This window comes from Raphanus sativus, chromosome 1 (genome assembly GCF_000801105.2).
Source record: "Raphanus sativus cultivar WK10039 chromosome 1, ASM80110v3, whole genome shotgun sequence".
NCBI lineage: Eukaryota > Viridiplantae > Streptophyta > Magnoliopsida > Brassicales > Brassicaceae > Raphanus > Raphanus sativus.
This window is the reverse complement of record NC_079511.1, coordinates 16,303,475-16,321,510: the sequence shown is the minus strand read 5'-3', so window position 1 is coordinate 16,321,510 and position 18,036 is coordinate 16,303,475. Positions and strand designations below refer to the sequence as shown.

At 32.8% G+C, this 18,036-nt stretch overlaps 2 protein-coding genes and 1 long non-coding RNA gene across 4 annotated transcripts; 1 reads left to right on the top strand and 2 right to left on the bottom strand.

Moving 5' to 3' along the window:
- Window positions 1–1,919: 1,919 nt before the first annotated feature.
- On the bottom strand, window positions 1,920–4,032 carry LOC108839876 (pentatricopeptide repeat-containing protein At1g34160). The gene is made up of 2 exons (XM_018612662.2): window positions 2,373–4,032; window positions 1,920–2,284 (listed from the first exon to the last, which is right to left on the bottom strand). Exons 1-2 carry the CDS (start codon window positions 3,824–3,826, stop codon window positions 1,975–1,977), a joined length of 1,764 nt encoding a protein of 587 aa, XP_018468164.1. The 5' UTR covers window positions 3,827–4,032; the 3' UTR covers window positions 1,920–1,974.
- Window positions 4,033–4,624: 592 nt separating this feature from the next.
- LOC108840052 (uncharacterized) lies at window positions 4,625–7,757 on the bottom strand. Of its 2 annotated transcripts, none has more exons than XM_018612879.2 (14): window positions 7,552–7,757; window positions 7,424–7,483; window positions 7,201–7,349; window positions 7,081–7,126; window positions 6,908–7,018; window positions 6,620–6,692; window positions 6,427–6,523; window positions 6,239–6,299; window positions 6,013–6,143; window positions 5,539–5,656; window positions 5,340–5,463; window positions 5,139–5,246; window positions 4,973–5,031; window positions 4,625–4,883 (listed from the first exon to the last, which is right to left on the bottom strand). In XM_018612879.2, the coding sequence occupies exons 1-14, from the start codon at window positions 7,630–7,632 to the stop codon at window positions 4,854–4,856; spliced, it is 1,248 nt and encodes a 415-aa protein (XP_018468381.1). In that variant the 5' UTR covers window positions 7,633–7,757; the 3' UTR covers window positions 4,625–4,853. The 2 variants fall into 2 exon arrangements, with proteins under 2 accessions (XP_018468381.1, XP_018468373.1); XM_018612871.2 differs by having other exon boundaries at window positions 4,973–5,050; window positions 7,552–7,755.
- Window positions 7,758–8,537: 780 nt separating this feature from the next.
- Window positions 8,538–9,867, top strand: LOC130498477 (uncharacterized). The gene is made up of 4 exons (XR_008937374.1): window positions 8,538–9,038; window positions 9,319–9,435; window positions 9,598–9,692; window positions 9,768–9,867. It is a non-coding gene; the product is annotated as an uncharacterized LOC130498477 (long non-coding RNA).
- Window positions 9,868–18,036: the final 8,169 nt, after the last annotated feature.

Genomic DNA, 18,036 nt, shown 5'->3' with positions numbered 1-18,036 from the left:
AGAGGATTCGGGCAACATTTTATTGGCCAAAGATGAGGAAGAGTGTACAAGAGTATGTAGCAGAATGCGAGATTTGTCAAACGCATAAATACTCTACGCGTGTACCAGCAGGATTGCTGCAACCTATTGACATTCCGAATCAGATATGGGAAGACATCTCGATGGATTTTATTGAGGGTTTGCCTGTTTCTAGAGGCTGGAACGTGATCTTTGTGGTAGTTGACCGGTTAAGTAAATACAGTCACTTCATCCCAATGAAGCATCTGTTTACTGCTGCAGATGTTGCTCAGAAGTTCGTGGAAAGTGTGGTCAAACTTCATGGTTTCCCTAGATCAATCATCTCTGATAGAGACAAGATCTTTCTCAGCACTTTCTGGAAAGATTGTTTCATGGCAGCTGGTACTACTCTTCGCTTTAGCACGGCTTTTCATCCTCATTCGGATGGTCAAACTGAAGTTTTGAACCGTTGTCTTGAAACCTACTTACGTTGCTTCGCTTCTGTGCATCCTAAGACGTGGTCCAAGTATTTGATGTGGGCTGAGCTTTGGTACAATACGTCTTATCACACAGCTATTAGGTGTACTCCGTTTCAAATGGTCTATGGTCGTGAACCGCCTGCTCTGTTACGGTTTGAAGAGGGTTCTACGAAGAATTTTGAGTTGGAAACGATGTTACGAGATCGAGATGTGATGCTACAGGACGTTAAACAGCACTTGCTTCGTGCTCAAGATATTATGAAGAATAACACAGATAAGAAAAGAAGAGATTTGGAGTTTGAGGTTGTGTGAAAATCTATTTGAGCACACCTATCAGCCTTCCGCTCCTCCACCATCTTCATTGGAGTCTCCTCGGGGGTATAGAGGTCGTGTTGTTCCTTGAGCTAAGCAGTTGGGGCTGCCATTCCAGCAAAGTACTCATCTCAGTTGGGACTGCCATCCTAGTGTATAGCCTGACTTCTACCCTACACCTTGAAGCTACACCTGTAGCCTCCCTTCCATTGGACACATTAGCGGATTCGGTTAATCTAAGGAAGAGATAAGTGAGGGCGGACCGTAAGTAGGTGGATGTTCTGGTCTTCCATCAGATAAGCCCGATACGGATCGATCAGCCAAGGCAATAGAAGAAGGAGGCTTTGTCTCGACGAGGAAAGCATAAGGAGATCGATCATAGACATATCTTGAGTACCTATGATGGTGACCACATCTGCTGGCATGTGATGTTTGGACATAGAATCGAGTCCTTGTGAATGGGCAGAGCTGGAAGTTGCGACCATATGACAGCAGACTGTGAGTCGGCGTCTCTGTCAGAAGCTTGCTGCACGTTACTATGGTCGTTATGAGGTTCTGGAAAGAATTGGGACGATAAGCCAAAAGGATCAAAGGTACACCCGGTTTTTCATGTCTCTCAGCTGAAGCAGTCATTGAACAGGGTAGCATTGTTACTCCTTTACCGGTGTCCTTGTCTCGAGATGATGAGTTACTGGTGGAACCTAACGAGTTGCTTAGTACACGATATGATGCTGAAGGACATTTGGAGGTGTTGGTGTCATGGAAGAACCTGCCGTCTCATGAGAATTCTTGGATGCGTTTATCTGATCTGAAGCATCAATTTCCAAGTTATTCGCTTGAGGACAAGCTCGTTCTCTACCCGGGGGGTATTGATATGCCTTCGAGAGTTTATATCTCAAGGAGAAAGAAAAGAAGCGAAGAGGAAAGGAACGCGAGTGTTGCTTAGCTGGCAAGTTAGTTACGTGACTAATAAAGAATGTAAATGAGTCTCAGTATATAAGGGATTCATTAGTTGTTACAGTTATTCATTCAGTTGGAATCACGAGAGTTGTATGCTCGTTTGTGAGATACAAGTTAGGCTTAGTACTCTGATCTGTAGAGTCTAAGAGAGGGTGGTTGGGCGGATCTTAATACAAATACATACAAGTTCTTATCATACTCATCATCGCCTCTTTATATTGTAATGTCACCAATAATCTTTGCAAGAACAAGAGCCGTCTTTGAACCTATGAAACCGAACTCTATCCCTAACAATGATCTCTCTCTTATAAATTTTCGAGATATGTTTGAAGACAACATGACAGTCCCCACAAATTCTCAAATTCTTTATAACCCTCACCGGAGTCTCCTCTCCCGCACCTTCCACCATCATCAATCCATAAGCCACCGCCAATTTCTCGCTGTGATAACACAAAGCGTTCTCTTTCTCTTCCTCTCCAATGTCGTGCAACACAAGTCCCGTCTGCGCCACGTAACCGTCTTCCCTTATCTTGAAACTAATTTCATCAAATGAAAAAAAAGAGTAAACCCAAAAGCAATAGATTTGCAATTCTCAGTTGTGTACTAATTGCAAAATATATATACCTGATCTCATCGATCTTCTCATAGATCTTTCTCCACAGTTGATGGCTCTTATCGCTATTGTAGAATTTATGTATAGTTCCTTCAGCTTCTATGTAGCTAAGACCGGGAATCTTCTTCACTTGTTTAGTCTCCATATCACCTCTCACTCGTCCTACGTCCTTCCACCTTCCCTGCGCTGCATAAATGTTGGATAACAAGACGAAATCCCCGTCGTTGTAAACACCCAACTCAATCAGTTTCTTAGAAGCTATTTCAGCCATCTCGACGTTCTTGTGAATCTCTGAAGCTCCAAGAAGGCTTTGCCATAAAATAGGATCCGGTACCATAGACATGGAGCATATAATGTCGTGAGCTTCTCTCAGCTTTCCTGCGCGGCCCAACAGATCAACCACACAGCCGTAATGCTTCATGTTAGGCTCGACGCCGTTACAAGCCATGTTGTTGAATACAAATGTACCGTACTCCACTAATCCGGCGTGTCTGCACGCGGTTAGAGCAGCTAAGTAGGAGACATCATCAGGCTTGATGCTGCCGTTGTGCTCAAGTTTCTCGAACATCTCTAACGCCTTGTGCGCTTCTCCGTGCACAGCAAACCCCATGATCATAGTGTTCCACGTAACAATGCTCTTCTTGCTTGTGAACTGATCGAACACTTGAAAAGCTTTATCCACAAACCCGCATTTCGTATACATATCGATGGTCGCGTTGCTGACGAACACGTTTTGATCCAAGTTCGCGTCTTTTACGTAGCCATGGATATGTTCACCTTCCTTAATAGCACCCAAGTGAGAACAAGCTCCGAGAGCAGCAACAACAGTTACTTCATTTCTTCGAACTCCTTCAATCTCCATTCGTTTATACAGCTCCAACGCCTCGTGAGCTCGGTTCCCAGACGCTAATCCAGCGATCAAAGCGTTCCACGACGCGACATCTCTAACAGGCATTTCGTCGAACAGGTTATGCGCGCTTGCCAAATCTCCGTTTTTAGAGTAGGCATCGAGCAAGGTTGTGCAAAGAAGCGCGTCCGCGAGTAACCCGCGACGGTTAATCTGAGCGTGAAGCTGGGCCGTGGCGGAGGAGCAGAGCGCACGTGCGCAGGCTTTTAAAGTGAAAGAGCATGTGAGAGCGTCGACTCTAGACAGAGACGATGACGACGAAGCTTGCGACAACAACATGGAGCGATACCACGAGAACGCGAGGGACGGCTGGGAACTGGCGGCGTATCCGCGGATGATTGCGTTCCAATCATTGGTTAAAGGTTTAGGGATGCGGCGGAAGATCTGTAGGGCGAAGGAGAGGTCTCCGAAGGGAGAAACGGCGCAGCGATCGAGGAGGCGAGAGCGGAGGAAGGAGGATTGGAGATGGCCGGCGGTGACGAAATGGGAGTGGAGCTCTTTGATTTGGGGGAAAGTGACGCATCTCTGTATCAGCGTCTCCATGTAAACTCGAGCCATTCCATTTGAGGCTTCACCAAAACTGAACTATGACGCTCTTGTTTCACTTTCAACTCTTTGTTTTTATGTTTCAGTTTCACCGCGCTTCTGGTCTTGGTAGCGAAGCCGTTTTGTTCCGACAGACTTCTTCCCGACACTAGGAAGTAGCCCTGTTCGGAAACGCACTAGGCTCTAGCGAGTTACCAAAAAAATTAAGGAGTATTCGGAAACTAGAAACTAGTTTTAAATATAGTTTTATATATTTATAATTTATTTAGCTATTTTTAAACATGATGTTGCAAGTTCTTAGACATAATTACATAAATTTTTATAAAAACATTTAAATAGTTTTTTTTGATTTGTTGAATCATTTAGATTATGATTTATTTGATACGTTAGAATCTCCAATTGCAATATATATGTATTTGTTTTAGGTTTGAACAATGATTTTGGACTTAATAGCTAATTGTTATTATTTGGTAATGATATTTATACAAATTCTGTTATTCAATAACGAATAAAAAATAGTCAATAGTCAACAGTGTTTTAGGCGAAAAAAAACTTTACGCTGGAATTAAACGGAAATTAAACGTCAACTTGAAAATTAAGCGATCAACTCGAGAATTAGGCAAATCAATACACAGCTTCAACGATTTCCGCGGTCAAACTCCAAACACCTAGCGGCCGCGATTTTGAACAGGACTAAGTAGTAACAATATGCCATATTGTTAAGATCTGTTGATATCGTCGACCAGAAATACATTTTTATCAATTTTTGGCTACATTTTTTTTTAAATAATAATATATAAACTGTTCATATGCAAACTGTTAAAAAGAGAATAAATCAAAAGTTTGAAACCAATATGAATCTACATAAAAGTATCGAATCATATTATATGAAATCAAAATTTATATCATCAAATCAGAAATCCTCAATCAACTGCTACAACAAACAAATTGAGAAGCCTTTCTGTTCTTTTAATGGTCGCCGAGAAGATCCCTGTTGGTCGATTACACTACACAGGACATGTTTCTTCTTGTCTGGGTTTCAATTTCGCAGATCGTTCTTCATACGAAGCTGCAGAAATAAAAAGATAAGGATCATCATACAAGAGCTCTCCATCTTTGCATCTCTACATGTTTGCAGTGAGATATAGAGATACTTACGCTCAGTAGGACGAGATAATAGAGGAACGTGTATTGCTGCTTTCTTCTTCTTTTCTTCACTATTAAATGAGATTTGATCTGTTAAAACTCAAAAAAGCTTTGAGTTGATTCTCTCTTTCATTGAACTCAGGTTAGGTTACTACTAAGGGTAGAGGGGGATACGTACCATTGCCTATAGGTAAACAGTTCCGGAGAGCCTCCTGGAAAATCACGGACTCTAGTTGGTACGTCAGCGATTCTTTCTTAAAATGAGACCTCAATGACTCTGCAGCACCTTTTAGACAAAAAAAAAAAGAGATTTGCTATTATCATTAGCTTTTCTGAAACTCAGTTCCAAGATTATCTCGAGCAAAGCTCATTTCATTACCAGAAGAACAAATGAAGTTGACATTTTCGAATTCGCATGTACAGAGGACTAAGGGGATCTCTGAGGCCAAGAGGTATTGAGGTTTTCTTGGCGTTTTCTTGGTGTCCAACAATGTATCTATCACCTGAAAATATGAACCCCCTAAGTAAGGGTGGGATTGAGCTGGGAAAAGATGACAAGAAGGCGCCTAAGAACTTACATCAACAGATTCGACGCCCTGTCCAATCATGAATAGCACAGCAACCATGGCGCGGATCTGGTGCCAAAGGAAAGCACTGCCTCTCATTGTAAATGTGCAAAGCTGATCACCCTCGTGACTTCACAAGAAGAAAAACAAATACATCACAGGAGGTTTTAGGACTAAAGGCAAAAAAATAAAGACAACAGTAAAATGATCAGAAAAGACTGGTCAGAGCTTAACAATGGGTGCTATTGTACCTAACAGGATGCACAATTTAATTTGTTTCTATGATTTTGTGAACTGTTAAAAGTTTGCCCAATTCTTGTCATAAAACCCTATGTTCCAGAAAAGCATGCGGTCTTAAGCAAAACTCTTAGTTGACCTAAGCCTTTTGTAGCTTCCAAAATCAGTTAGTATACTAATGCAGCCAGCAGTAATCAAACTGGAAACAGAAAAACTTGCTTCAATGAGCTCTTTTTTACCAAAGCCGACCTATTTTGACAAGGAGAGACTTCAAAGAAAGTAACACGTCGTGTATAGCAATGCACATTTGCTACGTCCATCTTGCAAAAGTTCCTGAAATCATGCTCTCCAATGAACTTCTTACCAGCAATGTCCATGGCCTAGAGAAAAAAATGCAAATCAAATTAAGCATCTTAGATTGTTTCAATCATGAAGTGCTTTGACTTTATATCACAAGTGTAGAGGATCACTGCACCGAAAGATTTAGGTCTTGTCTCCAGAAGAAATATTTGTATTCTCTAGCCGAGCAACTAAACCTGTACCCAAAGAAACATAAAGATAAGCACGCCCCTTCCAAAAGTGGTTCACAGAATACTCTGGAGTCTGAAGGGGAGAATAACGCATGCACACAAGAACAGAAGGAAAAGAAGGCAACGCTCTCACCTTGCATGAAAGTCAAGGGGAGCGGGAGACCATCCCAAAACTCGGATGTCATCAGGGAGAGCACGATTCAACACTCTTACATAATCATATTCTGGTCCTAGACAAGATAGAACAGAGAATTACATAAACACCATTACGAGACAGGAGAAACAAGTAGACTGAGTAGTGAGAAACATTCTCAGAGTAAACCTACTTCCATTAATTTTCTGGGCCTCAGAGTCTCCAGAAGGTGTCTTCAGTCTGGACCTTAGAAACAAAGCAATCACCTGAATCAAGAATCAAATGCATATATGAGTTACTGCTTCCGAAATGCTACCCTACGGAATGTTCTGTAAGAAGACCAGCATGATGAGTAATTGATATCTAAACTGGTGAGTTTAAAATGAATCTATGTAAAGGTATACCATTGACACACAAGATGATTCACCACATACAAACTGGTGGGAGAGAAACAAGGTAATACAAAGCTCAAGCAACCCACCTGACCTGTTGACGAAACACCTCTATCTGTTCTCCCGCACCTGGAGTAATTAGAGTCCTTCTTGTCACCAACTAAAAGCCGTGTCCTTTCTAGTGCTTTGAAAATTTCTGACTGCACAGACGTTACTTACTCATGTTGTAAACACAAAACATAAGGAGAGAACATAACCAAACCTCAATACTTGGTTCCATCTGTGCTTCGGCAGAAAAGCCATAGAATCTATAACAAGAAAAAGTTAAAATTCATTTATAAGATTTCATGGAGAAGAGAGAGCTAAAGAAAACACATCATACCTCTTACCAAAATACATGATTTTGAGAGCAACAAATCTCTTTGAGATAAGATGAGTCGGTATGACTTTATCAGCTCGTTTTCTACCTCTCCTGCTTCTCCTAACTAAATTTCCAGAATCTAACACAGGCACATCATGCTTCACTTCCATCTACAGAAAAATAAAGTTAAACACCCAACACATGGACAACCAAAAACAATGACAAGTTTAAGAAAATAGTTAACCTGTTGGCATTGGCAACTCGAAACCTGTAATAGCAATTTGGCATTCTCCGCCTCTAACTCCTGGTGAGATATATAGATCAATCAATTTCTTGGTTACTTCACCAAAATTATTAGAGGAGAAAAACTACCTTGACGCGGTTACGGAGAGACGCTAATTCGGTTTCTACAGTTGATTCAGAGTCTAGGCCGTTGCCGCAGGGCATAGTCATCTCTGTAGCGCGGCCGAGTTTAAGACGGTTCTGATGTGGACGGACTTTCGAATTCGTGTGAGACTCTCGACGCCTGTTGAAAAGAGTTCAACGACGGCGTCTAGGAGAGACGGTTTCGGGTCTTGGAAGATGGACCAAGTGGTGGTCAAAACTAGAGCTAAATCATTATTTTAATTAAATATTTACTAAGTTAAAAATTTTGATACAATATAATATTTTATTTTTTATAACATATATTAATATTTTAAAATCAAAAAGTGAATTTTTAGTAGCTAATATTAAACATATTTTTTTGATGACCCTCGTATTCGGATGTCCCAAGGAACTCCCGACTAACACCTAATGACTATCCCAGAAATCTGGGAATTTGTCCGCCAGAAAAGCCGCCGAAAACATTTAGAGAAGACTGGTAATCATCTCATGTTAATCTAACAGTGGCTGCGACTCGAACCTAGTGGCGGAACTCACAGTTGTGAGTTCTTTACCACCAGACTACAAAGTCCAATTAATTTTAAACATATTTTATTTATTAATACTTTTAAAAAAAGTTAGTAGGATTTATGTAATATTTAGTTACATTTTTTTACATCTTTTACAAATCAATAATTCATTAAATTGTTTTATAACATTATTGTTAGAACATATATATCTATTACTATAAAATATGGTTCTTTCTCTCCTGTTGACACGTTAGACGCCATGTCACAAATAGGGTCTCTGTGACGCCGACACGTGTCCATGAGTTGCTAACGCCGTGTTTCATTAAACGTTACCTTTGTGGGCTTTGTTTTGTGAGTTGAGCGTTGGGCTGTGGAGTTCGGTATTTTGTCAGCCCGATTGAGTGATGTTGTCGCCAACCCTAATACGACGGAGAAGAAACCAAGGTCCTCTTCCCCGGGCGGTGATCTGATGCCGTTTCCCCTTCTTCACACCAGTCGAAACGGTCTGAGTAAAGGCTTAGTGATTAATCTCATTGATTCACTACCCCACTGCGTCGTCTTCAATGTTTCTTTGATCTGAAAGGCGGTGAATTCTTATTATAAATATGTGTAAGTGCTTCTCTCCTTAATCTCATCTTATCTTAGTATCTCTTTTATTTCATACTAATAGATCTGTGTTATGGCTAATTCCAGGATTTTTTTCTCCGAGTGGGAGGGTTCATAGCAAGCGGCGGAGCAAGCGGGAGGAGGGCTTATGGACCAGGCGACGGGCATATCAAGATGGATAGCCATGGAACAAGTTACGGAGAGTGTGAAGAGAGAGATAACAAAGTCGATTGCTGCAGTTTAAGCTCTCACATGGGAGGTGATAGGCTCTCGGATGTGAGTTTATAAGAGCTGGAATTTTTTTTTTGTACGATAAATGGAATGAAGGATTGGTTTAAGTTGATTTCTTCGTGCAAATAGGTTTGTTCTTTTGTTTCCTTCACACCAATTTTCCCCTTTCGCATCTCTTCATCTCCATCTCAGCAAATTCCAAGTTGTTCTTCTTCTTTTTTTTTTAATTGCATCAATCAAAAAGTTTGAACGTCACACTCTTTCCAGTCTTCTTCTTTATTCATTTTATAAACATCAAGTGAACCTTCCTCCCCCTTATAATTCTGATTTACAGAGCCTTCTGGTTTGATTGTTTTTGTTGGCTTATTATTTCTGAACCAATCGTCTCTCACATCTGAGAAATCGACAGGGATAGCGCTGGAGTAAGAAACCGAGAGAACGAGATGGAGAGCAACAGAGTAAGTGACAGAGATATTGAGATGAAGAGCAACGGAGAAGTCGAGATAGATATAGAGACACGAAACAAGTGAGTAAGATGGAGCATTTTTATATATCTTCTGGTCGGATCTGCTTAAATAAGTTTCCTATGATCAAAACAAGGAAACAATACACATAAGTTTGATATTGTTTATGCTATTTTTTTATATTTCAGACGAAGTGGTCTTGATTGGTGTTATTTGATCTCCAGATATTGGCATCGTTCACGATTCTTATGTGAATGGAGAAGTACGAGGACTACTTGAAGCTCAAATCAAGAGTAGAGATCTTACAACATTCACAACGGTACATAGCGTTATTCATTACACATGTGAATGCTTACTCCATGTCTCTGTATACTTATAACTCTTCTGACTTTAGGCATTTGCTAGGTGAAGAGATAGCCGGGATGGCAGTGGATGAGCTTGAGCAGCTACAAATCAAGTAGATACATCACTTAGACAGATAAGATCCACAAAGGTATACAGAATCTCAAGAAACCATAAGCTTATATTTGATTCTTTTAGTCTAAAGAGAATTTAGAACAGTACCAAATCTTGGAATTGTTGTCTAAGTGCCAGTCCCGGTCAATGCTTGATCAACATTCTGAACTCAAAACAAAAGTACATAAACTTTCACAGTGTTCAATTATCTCAATACAACACTCTCATATTGATTAATTTACAGGAAAAAATGTTATTGGAAACCACCATAGATCTTGAAAGAAAGGTTGTGCCATCAAAATCTTATAGCCCAAGAAATTGTATTATTTGAGATCTTTCACAATATTGTTGTCTTTTTCTCTTTATCTATCTCAGTTGGAGGAAAGTGATGCAGCCCATAATCACAAAAATCAGTCGTACTTAAAAAGATATGCATATGCAGTTGAAAAACAATACTTATACCGTTGACAAAAAAATATACAGACGCAACATTAGAGGCTATATTAAACTGCGCCACAAAAACACATACGAAATCGGAGACTCAGAAACAATGAAAATAAAAAACAGCATTTCGTATGGAGCCAACCAAAACATCCTATCTTTTGTCGGATATGGAAGAAGATAGTAAGATTCACAAAATTCTTAAAATAGCAGGATCGGCCTTACCATTACAACCAACAATAAAACTTAATACTCTCTATAGAGCCAACCAAAATAGAGTTCAACTAAGCAAATAAAAAAATCAACAAACAAATATAATTTGTTGAGAAAACAAATATAATCATTTTAAATAAGTGATATAATCAGAGGATGGAGTAAAAGAACCTGTAATTAACAATATTGATCATTGACCTTCCAAATCTAGAAATAAGCATAACAAAATAAAAATCCAAAAATGAGATACAAAAACCCAAAAATGCAAAAATTGTCTCGCTAATAGGTTGAATATAATAAAACAAAACTCTAAAAATCATAAGTGAGATAAAGAAATTAAAAATGAGTCAAGCTTCGAGAAAAAAACATTAGGAAAAACAAGATTTTCGAAAGCGGTGAAAACACACCAACAGTTTATTCTCATATTCAAAACAAAGCCGTATCTTAAAGTCATCTCAACTAACTTAATTATAATAAAAAAATGTCAATAAAAAACGATGGCGAAAAAATGCATTTCTACTAAACAAAAAATCATTTGTGGAAGATAAGGATGATGCTAATAAAATAGTAAAATATTTCTGAACATATATGTATTAATAAATAATATAATTAATAAATGTTAATCTAATAGTTAATTATATATCATGGAACATAAACAAATGTGATCCATTATAAGTATTTTCCAAATAAATTTCACATCAAAATTATTTTAAACATTAAGTAAATAGTACAATGATATAGTGTAGTATTTTGTGTTTTTAATAAATATTTTAGTTCAAACTTTTTATCTGATCGGAATGTTATTCATTTTGTCTAACAATTATTTTTATTGTTTTTGTAGTGACCTTATAATGAGAGAATAAATTATACGTATTTTATAAAAAAAATAAAAGTCAAATCATCTATCATGTAGTTTACTTAACTGCAACAATTTTGAGGATCAATTTACTGAAATTATATATAAAGTGATTTTATATAATAATTTCTTATAAAATATATAATTGCTTATAAAATATATAATTGCATTTTAGAATTTAAAAAATTATGTCAAAAATTATGTCTAAGTTACGCACATAATATTTTAGGTTTTCAATTGGTAACTGTAATTACTACTAATAACTGCAAAAATCTCGCCAATATTTTGAGTATTCTACAAGTTTTCAGCCCAAACCTAATCTACTCTTCCTATTATAAACACTGAGGCCTTTTCCTAAACAAACTCATTCCGTCAAAGAAAAAAAATGGCTTCTAATGAAGCAGCATTCTAATGAAGCAGCATTCTAATAAACAAACTCATTCCGTCAAAGAAAAAAATAGCATCTAATGAAGCAGCATTCGCCATCAACGAGTTGAAGCCAAGGCGCACGACTAAGATTGTTCATGTCAAGGTTCTACATACGTTGAAACAAAACATTAATCAAGGGGGGGGGGAACCATGGAATTCGTCTTGGCTGATGAGAATATAAATTAATGTTCTTATGTTATATGTTATTTGAACTAGTGCTTATTGATGTTATTATTTTTAATGGTTTTGTAACATGTACATGGGGCACAAAATTCAGAGAGATTTTCGATAATCTATGATTTTCTTTGTTTGGTTTATCTTTTATTACTTACAAATTCTCTTTCGGTTATTTATTAACAAATTTGGTTTTATGCTTAGTTACTGTTTTATATTATTAAGTCTCTCTTATATTATTAGAAGTTTTGGAAAAGTTCAATACATAAAAAGTTTCTAATATTTTTGCTTCTTGATGAGACTCGAAAGCCTCAGTATCAAACAATGACTGTTTCTAACAAGCGTATTTGAACTACTGCATAAGTTTTCTAATTCAGATTATACCAGCAGTCGAAGCAGACAATGAATCTATGTTTTCTATTATTCAACATCAGTTTCTCAACTAATAATCTTATACTTTAAAATTATTGTTCTGGACAATTATATCTTACCTTTGTTTTTGTTACGTTGTGTAAACATCGACCGGTTATGCTAGCTGTTATGTCTTGGGCATAAATTCTATGTTCGCTCCAAGTTTTAAGATCGAAGATTCCTATTAAGATTTAGGACTCTATTTTAATAGAGTAGATGTTTAAAGTATTAGTCATCAAATTGACAAAAAAAAAATTATTAGTCATCAAAAACATATCAGACAATTATTAAATATTTCGTGAAAATAAATATAAAATAATGTTACAAAACAAATTATAAAAATTTGATGTACAAAATTATTAAAAATAGACAATCATGCGCTTTTAATGTTTTTTGGTTAACCAATATAAAAAATTTACACATGTCTTTTAAAAAATTCAAATATAGATAATTTGATTACAAAACATGAAAACTTCCATTATTATAAATTATCATGTATTAATAAAATTCTTTGTATTATTATACAAAAAACACATAATAACTATTAAAAAAAATATTGAATTTAGACTAAAATATACATATATAATATGAAGAAAATGACCATAATCCAAAGTGATGTCAGTCAACTAAAATTGGTATAGAGTGATTGAGAAACACTTTTTGATTTAAAAATCAACAATTCTATAGTTAATACACTATTTTCATAACATCTTAAAATTATAACAAAATATTAAATCCCGCGTTTTGAAAGCGCGAGTCAAATCTAGTAAAATTATTAAAATCCAAAACATCAACTAATGTGACAAATAGATCCACGCTTGTAACTAAAGTATAAACACACGAAAAATTATTAAGAAGAAACAAAACAATATATATGAATATAAAAATTTCATAAATTAAGGAATACACTTTTATTCATAATATTTTTTGGAAATTTTTTGATTGATGTAATTTTTCTGGTAACTTTCTTTTAAATAAAATCAAAACAATTTTTTTGTTTTGGAGATTTTGAAAAAAGTTTTTGAAAATGATGAACTTGTAAGAAATAATATTTTGGAATTGATTCTGATTTGATAACATTTAAAACCTCTTAGAAAGGAAACTATACCATTATAAATAATACATAAAACATTTACAAAGTTTAAATTTTATGAATTATTTCTCTGAAGCTTTAGAATCCTTATAAATAGTTCATAAATTTTTATAAATAGTTTCATAAATCCTAATAAATGGTTCTATAACTCAAGAAAATATTTGTTATTAACGATCAATAATTTAAAATCTTCACTTTAAATAATTTTATAAATATTTTGTAAACTCCTATATAAAAATTTATAAAGATTTTAAAACTTTTGTGATGATTTAAAACCTACTAACCATCATAAATATTTTGTAAACTCCTATAAACAACGAGAAATTTTTCTTTATAAATGGTTTTATAAATATTTATAACATTTTGTATAGATCTTTATATATTGATTTGTAAACTCTTATTAATGATATAATAATCATTATTGATGATTTAAAACCTTAAAATGATTACCAAATATTTATATAATTGTATACTATTATATATCTGGTATAAAACATTACTAATGAATCAATATAAATGACTTTAATATTTAAAAAAATATATATATTAATCATCACAGATGATTTTAAACTATTTTAAATAATTAATAAATTCGTTATATGATGCATCAATAGTTATTATAATATTTTTATTAAAATTATATGTTTTATATATGTATATTGTGACTTATATAGAAAAATAATGTTTTAAGGATTGTTTATAATAGAAAAATAAAGCTAGTATATTAGTTTTACTAACAACTTTTTAACAACATACTTCATATAATTTATAAATAGATTATTAATAGAAAATGGAATGATGAAATATTATATAGAATTTCCATATTTGATACCATTTGATACTATAAATGATTATGCATAAGACTATGTAAATAATTTGGCAACTAACAATAATTGATTCTGTGATTTTCTTTTTTTAGATTTGCTTAGAATAAATAAAAATTAAAAATCATCAACCAATGAAATTATAAGAATTTTTCTGAGACTGCTTGTATGAGTGACACGTGAGGAAAAGTCAATAAAGTGACTAAATTTATTTTTCTTAGAGGATTTTATTTTTTAAAACTAAAGGCATTTGTAGACTTCAGAATTTATTATTCAAAATGTGTCTTCGATCTGAGATCCGATCCGGATCTACTCTGAAAATCAGGATATCCAGTGAGACCAAATCCAAATCTGGATAGTAAAATGTTCAACCACGGCGTTTAGGAGGGAGAGACGGTTTCGGGTCTAAGAAGTGGTGGTCAAAGGTAAACCCCCCTATTATAATAGTTTTATACTCTACTTGATGAATTGTATTCAAATATAATTATATAATAACTATTTTGAATATTACAAGATCCAAACATGTTTATTAAGATTATTTTAAATTATTTATCGTTGTTTACAGAATAAATTTATCAGACTTTTAAAAATAGTTTATAAAATGTTATAAATTATTTATAAAAATATAGAAAAATTGATTCTTATAATTATAGAAAAATTAATACTGTTTTATTTACTACTTTTAATATTTATAAACTATAAAATATAATGAACGAATTTTTATATAAGTTAATTATAATAGTTTTATAATATACTTGATGAATTGTATTTGAATATAATTATATAATAAATATTTTAAATATTATAAAATCCAAACATGTTTATTAATATTATTTTAAATTATTTATCATTTTTTACAGAATAAACTTATCATAATTTTAAAATGATTTATAAAACGTTATAAATTATTTATAAAAATATAAGTCCTACTATATATTAATTGAGAAGTCACATAAGTGATTTTTATTACGTGTAGATTATAAATGAACTTTTTATATTGTTATAATTTGACTGGCCAATAATTTTTAATTTTATTTATTATAATTATATCTGAAAGAAAAGGATAATTCAATTACCACTTTCCAAATAATCTACATAATGTTAGAAATAATTATTTGTGGTAACTAATTGTTGAAACTATGAAAGAGTAATAATGTGATCAAAATTTTTATATATTTATAGACTATATAAAATAATAAACAAAAATGTTTATTTGAATTGATATAATGATTTTGTATTCGAATAGAAAGCCTTATATTTGTATATAAAGTATCATAGTAACTATTAATGTCTAATAAATTCCTTGCATGCTTTATAAATCATTTATAAAATTATGTATATTGACTTATCAGATGTTTTAAATTATTGTAAGAGGATCTAAGTCATTTATAAAAGCTTATATATTAATTTATAAAATGTATTTTGAAAATTTATTTTATATTAAATGATAACTCATTTAATTAATTTTTGCTTAGGTGTCTCTGAGTTTTATAAAAAACTATTATAATTTGATTCGTTAAAAGATTTTCTGTTTTATTTATTTTATGAGTAAGTAAATCACTTCTAGAACCAATTTTTATCAGTATCCAAACGATATAATATATTGCATAAATAATTTATGGTAATTAAATATGTGATTTTTATAAAATATATGTAATGCTCATAAAATCATTTTATTACTAAAGTACTTATAAACTATATAATATATTTCAAAAGTAATTTATATAATTTATATAGTAGTTTTATTTCCTATGTAATTGAATATGAATATGTAGAGAATGTGTAACAATCATATTGTTTTATCTTTTAATCTTAATAGAGACATATGACTTTAGCAACAAATTATTTAAAAATCAAATGTCTCAATACTACATACCTTCAAAACTCATTTTTATTAAAATCTGAATTATGAATATTATATATAACTAATTGTAGTAAAAAATTAAATACAAAATATCAACAGATATTTAAAATAGTCATAATCATCTTTTCAAAAATAATTATTCTTTACAAATATTAACAGTAAACACTTATACAATTTTTGATGATGAAAAAATATTTTAATTTGACAAACTATAATAAATATATTGTTACAAAACATTCAAACCTGCAAAATTGCGGACATCCACCTAGTAATTATTTTAAAGGCAATTACCATTGCTATGTTTTTGTCACTAAAATAGCATACAAGAATGAAAATGACTAAAATGTTTCATTCAAGAGGGACAAAAGACTTATATATCCTAGGTATGTAAATACAAATAAATAAATAAATTATTAAAAATAAAAAATAAAAAACTTTTTATAGTTTCAAATAATATGTTTTCAATTTCGATTTTTTATAAAAAAAATTGGTTTTTTCAAATTTTTTAAAAAACTTTTTTTTGAAATTCGAAAGTGATTTTTGAAACTATTTAAAAAATATATTTTCAAATTTTTAGTATTTATTTTTAATTTTATACAATTTTAAACCTTAAACCCAAAACCCCACTCCCTAACCTCTAAGTCCTAAGGTTTGAATTAGTTAACCTAAGTGGTATAAATATAAATTTAACTCTTTAATGAAACAGTTTGGTCATTTTGATCATTGGGAACTATATTTATGACAAACAAAATTAGGACTATCCTAGGCAATTTTCTTATTTTAATTAAATATTCATTTTTTAATCTAAAGCTATTGTAGACCTCAAGATTTATTAGTCGAAATTTGGATTTGATCCGAGATCCGATCCGGATCTACACCGTAAATCCTGATATCCAATGACGCCAAATTCAAATCTGGATAGTAAAATGTTGTATCTGTCAAAACCGAGTCCGAATTCGTATATCTTGATTTTTCAGTCCGGATATCTGGATCCGGAATTTTATTGATAATTATTGTAAAAACCAAAAAAAATATATAAAAACTAATTTTTTTTTATAACAGCAAAAACTAATTTTATTTATTATATTTTTATATCTATACTAAAATTTATAAATATTATATAATTTTCTAATAGTATACATATATATAATTTTTATCGTTTCAACTTTCAAATTATATGTTTTCATATTTGATTTTTTTATAAAAAGAAATTGGTTTTTTCAATTTAAAAAAAAACATTTTTTTAAAATTCGAAAATGATTTTTGAAACTATTTAAATTTTTTTTTTCAAAATTTTAGTATTTATATTGAATTTTATACAATTTTATCACAATTTGAATCATGTTAATTGTTTCTATTATGTACATTTGAAACATTTGATTTAACTTAAAAATATTTGAAAATGTGGACATAAATTGTTTAAAAATTTTGTTTTTGTTTTTTTTTACAAATAAATTAAACAGTATAACATATCTTATCTACTATTTTGTATAAATTTAAATTTGACTAACAAAATATATATATAATACTTATATATATATATATAATATTTATATATATTTTTTTTCTACTGGTAACTTCTAAAGCACAACTTGAGGATCAATGTGATTTCATACTTGTACTTTGTATTATGTTGTCCAAGTCTCTTGTGCCAACGAAGTCATCGATTGATTTTGTGTCCTTCATTTATTGATGTTTTATGCTACAAGATTGATTAACTATAATGGTAAACTATGTCTGATTAGTTGGCCACGCCATTCCCTTAATGCAAGTATGACTATTTGGGTTCGAGAGGACGTCGAGAAAAATGATTGGTCGGAACATGCCTACACTCTGAAATGTGATAAGTTCTCTGGCATTGCCTATTCTGTTTCAAACGTTTCCGCAGTTGGAGTAACCGCT